Source organism: Triticum aestivum, chromosome 3A (genome assembly GCF_018294505.1).
Source record: "Triticum aestivum cultivar Chinese Spring chromosome 3A, IWGSC CS RefSeq v2.1, whole genome shotgun sequence".
Classification (NCBI taxonomy): domain Eukaryota; kingdom Viridiplantae; phylum Streptophyta; class Magnoliopsida; order Poales; family Poaceae; genus Triticum; species Triticum aestivum.
The window spans coordinates 645,043,520-645,054,635 of NC_057800.1; the positions used below are offsets into that span (position 1 = coordinate 645,043,520).

At 44.5% G+C, this 11,116-nt stretch overlaps 1 protein-coding gene across 5 annotated transcripts; it reads right to left on the reverse strand.

The window, feature by feature from the left end:
• Positions 1-678: 678 nt before the first annotated feature.
• LOC123062859 (protein SEMI-ROLLED LEAF 2) lies at positions 679-8,229 on the reverse strand. Of its 5 annotated transcripts, none has more exons than XM_044486537.1 (20): positions 7,921-8,224; positions 7,249-7,834; positions 7,049-7,123; positions 6,735-6,850; positions 6,547-6,661; positions 6,330-6,458; positions 5,557-5,604; positions 5,099-5,238; positions 4,823-5,019; positions 4,411-4,703; positions 4,170-4,319; positions 3,704-4,081; positions 3,452-3,601; positions 2,564-2,639; positions 2,266-2,393; positions 1,959-2,159; positions 1,727-1,864; positions 1,497-1,628; positions 1,204-1,395; positions 679-1,090 (listed from the first exon to the last, which is right to left on the reverse strand). In XM_044486537.1, the coding sequence occupies exons 2-20, from the start codon at positions 7,381-7,383 to the stop codon at positions 947-949; spliced, it is 2,937 nt and encodes a 978-aa protein (XP_044342472.1). In that variant the 5' UTR covers positions 7,384-7,834; positions 7,921-8,224; the 3' UTR covers positions 679-946. The 5 variants fall into 5 exon arrangements, with proteins under 5 accessions (XP_044342472.1, XP_044342474.1, XP_044342473.1 ...); XM_044486539.1 differs by having other exon boundaries at positions 7,975-8,223; XM_044486538.1 differs by having other exon boundaries at positions 7,249-7,872; positions 7,975-8,223.
• Between the last annotated feature and the right edge of the window lie 2,887 nt (positions 8,230-11,116).

The window sequence follows — 11,116 nt, forward strand, 5'->3', positions numbered from 1 at the left end:
GGAGGAAGAAGAACGGTGGAGGGGGGATAAGGAGCGAACTATACGTGGGTGGGGCCGTGTGACGTGGCACAATAAAGAGCCCTCAATCAAAAGGGAACCGCACGTCCCGCACGCGACTGGCCCAACACTCGGCCGGTCGGTCGGGTACAGACGTGTCCCTTTGTAATTTGAGTGTTAGAACAATCATAGGTTATATCATTTCCCAATTGAAAATTACTCTGATGATGATGTGGTGGTGGTTCCCTCGCTTGTTAGTCCCGCAAAACACAAAATACAAAAACTTTCATACTTTATCATGTAACCAAATATTGATAGCAAACCAATCATATGCTAGAGGTAAACATGGAGCTGCCTGCACACGACTGAGCCAAGGTTGGAGAATCTGCTAGAGTGGTTTTTACACCCTAGCCTCCATATGGCGGTAATTATGGGAGCGGTACGGGTACTTCTGTCGAATCTGCTTGAGTTGTTCTTATACTTCCTCAATTACTGGACTCAATATCTAAGGCATATGGCAGTTTCATTTTGCAAGCTTTTTCTTTTCCAACTGCTACCCCCCTCCTCTCGTGGATAGTATTTCTAGTCAGATGGTGACTAATCATAGTGATGCAGATTAATCAGGTACCAATGATAAATATAAAAATCAGACAAGAAGCACAGATTAAAAACATCAAAAAATATATGACAACAATGTGGTCATTTTCTTTTCTGGCCCGCAAAAAGTACATACACTCAGACACTACACTTTCCATTTATTCTGGGACCCTACAACGGTAACAGAAATTTGTACACCTTGTCGAAAATTTGTACACTCAAAGAATAGAAAACCCAGAAAGAGAACAAAAAAACAGCAGAAAGAATCAACTTAAAAGACATGTTAATTTGCAAACAGTTCTGTATACAGATTTGGAAACCAGTTTGTCAGGTTCCACACCATTGCACGGATCTACCGTCCAGCTGCCTTCAAGAACTTGTCGTACGGGCTTGCAGGTGGCAACCTGAAGGAGCGGTCATCGCTGGATGTCGAATCGTTGCGCCGCATGTAGTCCTTTCTTGTCAAATGTGACTCAGGTTCAGATTGAGCAGATGACTGCAAAATGCAATGAGACGTCAGTCATGATTTCAGAAATATCAAGTTTAAGAAACTGACAAGATGCCTGGATTTAGCTTAAGGTTAAGAACGTCTGACAGGAGGACACGTGCCTCATTTGTTTCCGGTCCGTTTTCCCCGATTGAGCTACGCGAATCGGTTCTTGAGTGCTTGAAGCTCATGAGAACAGACATCTTCTGCTGCTTTTCCATTACTAGGGATTCACATTGGCTCTTCATTTGGTCATAGGACACAGGATTGGTGGAGACTGGAATGTTAGCAACTTGCCTTGCTGTCTCATGGACCTGGCAGCAAGTAGTTCAAGTACAAACAGATGAGGAGGCTGCACGTTTATAAGAGAACAGAGGGGTTTTCAGGTGCCATTGTTTTAGAGATTGATACATACGGATTCCATCAGTTGATTCACGTTTAGAACATCGGATGAAGCCATAGATCCTGATGTTTTCCTGTCAGACTGCGATCCACTATGTTCAAAGACGATGTCATCGTCATCATCCATCTCACAAGGAATAACATCCTGAAGTCAGAAGACATGTAGCCAAAAAGTTAGGAAATAACAGCACTACCAAATCATAATAACTCAGAATCAAGTATTTGTAAACGATCAGTACAGACCTCATCAAAACAGTGATCGTCCTTTTCAGCGTACATTGAACAAGAGTGTGGCGTCTCCATGAATAGTGGAGCACCAAGAGGAAATGAATCATCTAGGGAGAACTCTTGAAGAAGCTGTTCTTCTATCCCATCAAACTTCTGCAATTTGTAAGATTATCAGTTATGTTCTTGATTCTGAACAGCTAGCTAAATCACAGAAATAGAGCGGTCAAGTAAATCTAAATCTACACACCTCTGGTGAATTTTCAAATTTTCTCTTGAAGTGGGATATCACATTGTCTTTTAACTGTGTATCGTCCTTATTTACAGCTGAAAGAAAAACTTGTGCATCACTTTCATCTTCCTCAGAACCGTAAAGCATTTCACTGTTCGAAGATTGTGCAGAAGTAACAGTGAGTCTGCAGTCATCAATCAGGCAAAGATGAGGATCAACCTGCAAAATTAACAAAGCACATTATAGCTCATACTAATTACAGACCTATGTGTGATTGCGGGTAGACCATCCAAATGAAATATTCACATGGTGGATATCAACAAACCATTTCCTCTGGCACTGCGGCTTTGACAAGATGGGTTATCTGAGGAATATCAGCAACTTTTGCTGAAAAAATAAGCATTGCTGATGCCATTGTATACAAACACCTTCTCCGAGATGGTTGCACAACATCTTCATTTACAGTGGAAAAAGAAAAATATGAGATCAAGCCGTGAATTCAACTGCTATACTGTTATAAATATGTTGCATACGAATATGGAGGACATTATCTTTTGTTTTTTAATAGAAAAATAAAAAGGGAACAACTGTTTGGTTTGAGAGGCAATGTTGCAGCAACTTACTATCTTGGTTCAGAGACAACCTCCTGAGAGAAAAGGCCAACTGGAAACATCGAACTAGTGCCACATGACTGGAGGTCTGTCATAAAACTTAACTGGTCAATTAAACAGTACATAACATGATGGTATCTCTGGTTCAATATTCTAAGAATTTAAAGTAAGTTTCATGCTTCCAACATCAATAAAATATACAAAAGTTATATCTTGTAGATAAATTCAAATGGTGTGCAAAATACTGGTTGAAATGACTCGATGGATTCCAACTGTGTGCCGCGATCATTCCAGTGCCTTCAGAACAAATTCAAATGGTGTGCAAAATACTGGTTAAAGTGACTCAATGGATTCCAACTGTGTGATGTGATCATTCCAGCGGTTTCAGAACAAAGCAATAGCCTTATAAATCTGAAATCATTTCAAGGTCATCATAAGTAGCCTCGGACAGGCTATAACCTTACTATCTATCTTGAAGATTCACATATTTTATGTCTCTACACTATGCAGCACTGTGCTCTCTGTGATGGACCAATCCATATTTACCTACTAATCCATTGGATGCTCTCTGTGATGGACCAATCCATATTTACCTACTAATCCATTGGATGCTCTCTGTGATGGACCAATCCATATTTACCTACTAATCCATTGGAATGCATGTTAGTTGTTATGCATTACAAATGAACTAATATAGACCACATTGACCCTGTTTTAGACATGGGAGCACTGTACAATTGGTATTACCGAGGTTTAAAATGAGGATCTCAAAGCGCTAACTGACAACAGCTCTAGAATGTGGTAATAGTCCACAAGGGGGTAGGAACAAATTCCTCTATTTGAGATATGGTCTTCTTCAATAGTGGGTAGCAAGAATATATTGTACGAAGCTCGACTTACTTTTGCTTTCGAACACAATAAAGCAACATTGTAAGTATGGCCCATTGCCTCAAAATTTGAAGGTGAGTTATCTTCGAGGGATGCTTGACTCCAAATAGATGAAAGAAGAAGAACAAGTTGGCCATTGTTCAACTTCATTAACTTTGAGTTCTGCTCACAGATGTAAGGAAAATAAGATGTATCAGTTGTATGGTCAAAAACTCCCAAGGTAAAAAATAGTAAAATACTAATAATACTAGCTGGACTTCATACATCTTTAAAAGTGGAAAGACGATCGTTGAAATATGGGTTCCCTGAAGACTGCCTTGTATTTGGTTCTGTATGTGCATATCCATTCTCAGCACTTACCACAGCTTCTGGTTTCTCGTTTTCCTGCAAGGATTCCTTGATCCTACTTTTAGACTGCAGTTCATCCATTATGGTCTCAGAAGAGAAAGCTGACAATGCCAACAAAAGCACACTCTGCGACCCATTGACCTTCATTGGGACAGGAAAACCTATGGCTGACCATGGGCATAACAACGAAGGCGCGACAATGGTGGATAAAACACGGTGTGAGCCAATCCTTGTCTTATTGTCTGGGTGCATCATTGCTAAGAGAAGCTGGTGATACAAAGCTTCTGGAAATGCCTGAGTCATGTACAAGGAAATGCCAATTAATATTGATGTCCTACTTCTAAATAATTTCTCTACAGTAGTGGAAATATCAAAAACTTACTTTCTGGTTGTATGATGACTTGTACACATAAGCTGCTATTTGTGCTGTGCGGTAAACAGATGACATTGTTGTCCTGGCGATGTTGGCAGTGTACGAGAGATTCTCAAGCATTACACTGACCATGTCAAGAATAGGACCAACATCCCCAACCTAATCAGCACAACAAAAAACTTTTCTTACAGATTTATACGCTAAAGCAGGAAAATAGTTATGTAATGAAGTGCCGAAAGATTACAACAACCTTCTCTGTCAATTGCACCAGACACTCCTCCAAGGCCACATAAAGTTCACTGTTCCACTTGTCAATATCAGCTTGAGCATTTGATGCTTCAACAGCACGGTACATACATTTTCGCAAGTGTTTTACTAAATCGCTGATTGCACTCGCTATTGTTACCGATGCATGCGACTTTGCCTGCTTCGCAAGATGAGAAGCAACTTTTACAATGCTTATTTGCTTGGCGGGCATCTTGGCAACACTTTTATGATCAATGTGCTTTATAGTAAAAGATAGCAGCAAATGGCCATTTTGCCCTGCAATTATAAAAACAAGATTCAACGGAGTATTCAATCTCTCTCAATGCTTCCAACTGAAAAGCAACACTGAAAGGGAAAAACAAGCGAAGAAATTACATGGGAGAAAATTGCTGCACCTGATTTGTCCATCAGTGTTTGCATTTCTTGTAGAACAGAAAGGGAAACCCCACTTTCAGGAGACCAGTAATTGTGGCTATCGAAAAGGCGAAACAGAGGATCAAGAATACGCCGCACTGTTGTTGCCTCCTTTGCAATATTGGCCATGTTACGCAAGCAAACCCTTGCCCAGTGTGCTGGATTCTCAGATGCAGCCCTGCTAACACATAAAATTATTAAAGAGATAAAAAAATGCGCATTACTATCTAAAAATGTTAATGAGCAGAAGATCTCACATTGTATCAGCTGCCACTTTGGCATTATTTTGCCCAGATACTGCCAACATTGTCAAATCATCATCATCTTGAAATCTGACGACCTCTTTTATTGAGAGAGTTTGATTAGCCTCATAACAGCTTATTATCACTGAGACAACCTGGGTTCAAGAATGAATTGGAAATTAATTAGATAGCCAGTCTGAGATGCTATTTGAGCTGAAACATCTATGTTAACATTTTGCTTCATGAATGGTTGTTTCTGGTTCACTTCGAATTAAAATTAGTGTACTCTTACTGTATTAAGTATGGTAGACATGCTATTTCGGAATTCGCTGAACTTTGATTATAATTATATCTCTTTCCACTAATCGATGATCCTATTTCTACAATTCTACTACATAAGGAATCCATACAGGAAATAAAAATAACAAAGAAAGTATCCAGCGTGCATAAAATAAAAGGCAATAAGGACTTACTTCATCAAGTTCCATTGAGATATGCGAGTGGTCACCCATGTATTCGACCTGATTACAGGTGGTCAAACAGTCAAAATGCAATAGAAAATATATTTTCTACACTTAATCACTTCTACTCCTGTGATATTACTTCCTGGGAAGAATCAGTAATGCAGAGAAAGTAAAGGTTACAAGTGGTCGAACAGTCAGACTGTGATATAAAATAAATTTTCCCAGTTTAATCACTCCTACTCCTATGACCGTACTTGCTGGGAAGGACCGGTAATGCAGAAACATAAGCATGAATTATTATTTTATCTTTACATTTTGTTACAAAGTACAGTACTACTATGACAGAACATAGCATTGCACGATATCAGCACGATGCACAAAAATTGTATTTGTTCCACCGAAAGTGAAAGATGGATATAGAGCCTATATAATAATGTCTCGTTATCTGTTGAAAACCTTGAAAACATATAGTTGAGGTACAAAAGTTCATATTTATGAAGCATGTGAAATTGTATAATACTCCCTCCGTCCGAAAATACTTGTCATCAAAATGGATAAAAAGAGATGTATCTAGAACTAAAATACGTCTAGATACATCCCCTTTTATCCATTTTGATGACAAGTATTTCCGGACGGAGGGAGTAGATGCAAATGGTAATTAGTTCATTTGTTCGACATGATTATTCCTGGTTTAACACAATTGTAAAATATAAGCCTTGACTGGCAAACATACGACAGTCTTGCCTTTCTCATCAGAACAATTAAGCAATAGATTGTCTTACCATTGAAGCAAGAGCTTGGAGTGCAGCAGATCGAAGGCGGATCCCTTTGTCATCTTCCCTTAGTTCTTGAGCAATTTTGCATAGTTTTGGTATCATGCCTTCTAAACTGAACATATGCGTGCTGTCAACCTATATAAACATTCAATTTAAAAATAAGCAGATGGCAAGTACCTAGAAAATAAATTAAATCTAAGTTGGTACGTGTTACGTTAATAACCTGTCCATCGAGAAAGTCAACAAGCAATAGACAGCCCAGGATCTGCAAATCATCACTTGATTTCTGATCTAGAAGAGTGCGAACAATACACAATGTGCTTGTGGCCAGCAATGGTCTGAATAAGAAACCGGTCTGTTAGCCAAGATTAGTCACAAATGCGTCAATGAATAAACAATATTTGCACTTACGTATGCTCCTTGCATGAACGCAGAAGTTTCCTATATATGCATGGAACAACTTTGGCCAGGGTGAAATTATCATGTCTCAGTTCTTTATAGCATCTCTGCTCAAGATACTCTGTGATCTGTTCAGGAAAATAAGAGTAAAATTAATTCCGCTTTTACGAAGTCTGCCATTCATTCAGTTCCATCTTCAAAACATAGCTATAAAATCCTTAACAGGCAACTAGCTAAGCATCATTTCAATGTGTAGTGATCCAGTGACAATTATTAGAGGCCACACGATATAGTAAGAAAAGCAGGGAGGATGCCGAATGTGTTACCTTTGGTATGCGGGTTGGATTTCTCGAGACGTAATCGCAGAGTTTCCCGATCCTTCTGTCATTCGGTTCTCCATCCTGAGGCAGCATTGCAAAGTTCAATTAGCAAACTCCCACACATTTGAATGCAACACACCCATCATGCAGAACCACACTACCATGACTAGAAAATTGGAATGCTAGCAGGCAGGGATTGGCCATACCGCGGGCAGCTGGTAGATCTCCGAGATGATCTTCTTGTAGCGCTTGACGGGCTGCCGTGACCTCGCCCGCAGCGAGGGGCAGAAGTAGCAGAGGCTGCTGCACGCCGGCAGCACCCGCCGCGACATGATCCCCATCCTTCTCCTCCTCCCTCAGAAGGCCCCCGAAGCTTTTTGATCCAAATGTGGTGAGACGGCACAACTGCAACTCCAACTGTCCGCCCTCTTTGCTACGACGGCAGTTCCAAGAACTGGACTCCCTTGGACCTTGATCAGACTGGGCTGAAGCAACGCGAATTGGTTGTGGCAGGGAGGACTAGAGTAGAGTAGAGGACCTCCTCGCCTTCCTCACGTTCGGGTAGCCAGTCGGAGTCCCCTGACCCGGCTGAGATCAAGAAACGGCAAGAATTCCCCTCGCGTCAGAGTCGCCTCTGACCAAATCTAATCCAGGCCGGTGCTGGGACTTTTAAAAGGCAGCGAATTCCCCGGGTCAAATCCGGCAAAGAACGCAGCGTTGCCCTCTGGCGAACTCCGAGCCGCGGCGCGACGGCGCCAAGAACAGCCGCCGACGCCCGGCTGAATCCAGCCCCTGCCAAAGATCAACTCTTTTTCCTCAGAACCAGCGTCCTGCGCAACTCAGATCGCGGCCAGACGCAAATGAGGCAAGGAGCGAACCCGGAGGAGACGAGTGGGGCACCAAAGAGAGGAACCGACGACGGATCCACCCACCTGAAAGGGAAAGGGGGGAGCGGCGAATCCGGTGGCCGGCGGGCGGCGGCTGCGTGGCGTGCGGGCGGGCAGGTGGGTGGGGGTAGCTGGAGGCGACAACGGGGCAACGGTCGCCTCGGCGGCTCCTTGTCGCCTTCGCCGCAGCCGCTGGGAGGATGGGGAGGGGGAGGGGTTGGAGGAGGACTAGTAAAATGCGGGCAGCTGGAGGTGCGGCGGAACATTCATAGCGGCGGCACGGGCACAGCTCTGGGCAAGCGCGTTGCGGTTTCTCCACCGTGCGTGCGAACGGGGGAATTCTTCGAGGGGCTTTTCGGCAAAAGAAAAGAAAAAGAAGGCGGCTGCTCGTTGCCCTGTTCTGGAATCTGACAGGTGGGCACGTTGCGCGAGGCGCCGTTTGGGTCCTGCGCTGCCGGCAGGCCTTGCCTGGCCAGCGGAAGTTACGAATCCGCCCCCCGCCGGCTTGGTGGAGACTGGAGTATTTTTTTGGTTGACATTGATGTTGGGCCCGACGTGGCTAGGGCACTGCCATGTATCTTTTGCTTTAAGAAAAATTTAGCGGGTTTGCTATTCTTCGCCGGCTGAAAATTTCGGCGTCTTCGGTCAATTCCACGCGGCCTCGAGGGTGAGAGGGGACGTCGTCGCTGACAGTGGCGGCGATGAACGAGACTGAGCCAGGAGCAAGCGAGTAGGCAGCACGGCGTTGACGGCGGGAGTGAACCCAGGGTTTAGCGGGTTCTGGTGTGATGTGGTCTGATGGCTCGGAAAAGTTTCTTTCTAAAATTGTTCTACCATTTGTTTCTAATTTACTATTTACAGCATGCCTATGTTGTCTCAACATAGCCGGTCCCAAGTCCGGGTAAAGGAGGAGGGTTGTGATAGGCTTGGCGAGCCAACGTAAAAACTCAGCCACTCTTATGGAGATGAAACCCAAAAGATTTTCGTTGGGGCGTAACCCTCTCAGCGACGCGCCACATCGGAACCCGGGTGTGGTGGAAAATGGGCAAGGGCCGGGCCGTCACCCCCCAAGTGGCGCGCCGTATCTTGATCCGGATACGCTGGCAAGTGAGCGAGGATCGGGTCGTCGCATTCTTAGTGGCGCGCTACATCGGCGCCCGGATGTAGTGGAAAATGAGCAAGGGTCTTCGCATTTGACTCGACGAGTGCGAAGGGTAAGGAAGCTAGCCGAGCCTAGGAGGATTCGCTTAGGTAGCTGGAACATAGGGTCTCTGACAGGGAAGCTTCGGGAGCTAGTTGATGCAGCAGTGAGGAGAGGTGTTGATATCCTTTGCGTCCAAGAAACCAAATGGAGAGGACAGAAGGCGAAGGAGGTGGAGGATACCGGCTTCAAGCTGTGGTACACGGGGACGGCTGCAAACAGAAATGGCGTAGGCATCTTGATCAACAAGAGCCTCAAGTATGAAGTAGTAGACGTCAGGAGACGTGGGGACCGGATTATCCTGGTCAAGCTGGTAGCTGAGGACTTGGTTCTCAATGTTATCAGCGCATATGCCCCGCAAGTAGGCCACAATGAGAACACCAAGAGGGAGTTCTGGGAAGGCTTGGAAGACATGGTTAGGAGTGTACCGATTGGTGAGAAGCTCTTCATAGGAGGAGACCTCAATGGCCACGTGGGTACATCTAACACAGGTTTTGAAGGGGCGCATGGGGGCTTTGGCTATGGCATCAGGAATCAAGAAGGAGAAGATGTCTTAAGCTTTGCTCTAGCCTACAACATGATTGTAGCTAACACCCTCTTTAGAAAGAGAGAATCACATCTGGTGACTTTTAGTAGTGGCCAACACTCTAGCCAGATTGATTTCATCCTCTCGAGAAGAGAAGATAGGCGTGCGTGCCTAGACTGTAAGGTGATACCTGGGGAGAGTGTTGTACCCCAGCATAAGCTGGTGGTTGCTGACTTCCGCTTTCGGATTCGTGTCCAGCGGGATAAGTGTGCCAAGGTCGCTAGAACGAAGTGGTGGAAGCTCAAGGGGGAGGTAGCTCAGGTGTTCAAGGAGAGGGTATTTAAGGAGGGCCCTTGGGAGGAAGGAGGGGATGCGGACAATGTGTGGATGAAGATGGCGACTTGCATTCGTAAGGTGGCCTCAGAGGAGTTTGGAGTGTCCAGGGGAAGGAGAAGCGAAGATAAGGATACCTGGTGGTGGAATGATGATGTCCAGAAGGCGCTTAAAGAGAAGAAAGATTGCTTCAGACGCCTATACCTGGATAGGAGTGCAGACAACATAGAGAAGTACAAGATGGCGAAGAAGGCCGCAAAGCGAGCTGTTGGTGAAGCAAGGGGTCGGGCATATGAGGACCTCTACCAACGGTTATGCACGAAGGAAGGTGAAAGGGACATCTATAAGATGGCTAAGATCCAGGAGAGGAAGACGAGGGATATTGGCCAAGTCAAATGCATCAAGGACGGAGCAGGCCATCTCTTGGTGAAGGACGAAGAGATTAAGCATAGATGGCGGGAGTACTTCGACAAGCTGTTCAATGGGGAGAATGAGAGTTCTACCATTGAACTGAATGACTCCTTTGATGAGACCAGCATGCGTTTTGTGCGGCGCATCCAGGAGTCTGAGGTGAAGGAGGCTTTAAAAAGGATGAAAGGAGACAAGGCGATGGGCCCTGATTGTATCCCCATTGAGGTGTGGAAAGGTCTCGGGGACATAGCGATAGTATGGCTAACCAAGCTTTTCAACCTCATTTTTCAGGCAAACAAGATGCCAGAAGAATGGAGATGGAGTATATTAGTACCAATCTTCAAGAACAAGGGGGATGTTCAGAGTTGTACTAATTACCGTGGAATTAAGCTGATGAGCCATACAATGAAGCTATGGGAGAGAGTCATTGAGCACCGCTTAAGAAGAATGACAAGCGTGACCAAAAATCAGTTTGGTTTCATGCCTGGGAGGTCGACCATGGAAGCCATTTTCTTGGTACGACAACTTATGGAGAGATATAGGGAGCATAAGAAGGACTTGCATATGGTGTTCATTGACTTGGAGAAGGCCTATGATAAGATACCGTGGAATGTCATGTGGTGGGCCTTGGAGAAACACAAAGTCCCAGCAAAGTACATTACCCTCATCAAGGACATGTACAATAATGTTGTGACAAGTGTTCGAACAAGTGATGT

What these genes read in the sequence shown, in the direction of transcription:
- LOC123062859 (XM_044486537.1), bottom strand. Translation starts at nt 7,383, where the DNA reads ATGGGGATCATGTCGCGGCGGGTGCTGCCGGCGTGCAGCAGCCTCTGC. An exon ending in AAAGTGGCAGCTGATACAAT is followed by an intron (nt 5,020 to 5,098) that starts GTGAGATCTTCT and finishes ATGTGTTAGCAG; the next exon opens with GGCTGCATCTGAGAATCCAG. An exon ending in TGAATCAACTGATGGAATCC is followed by an intron (nt 1,396 to 1,496) that starts GTATGTATCAAT and finishes ACTTGCTGCCAG; the next exon opens with GTCCATGAGACAGCAAGGCA.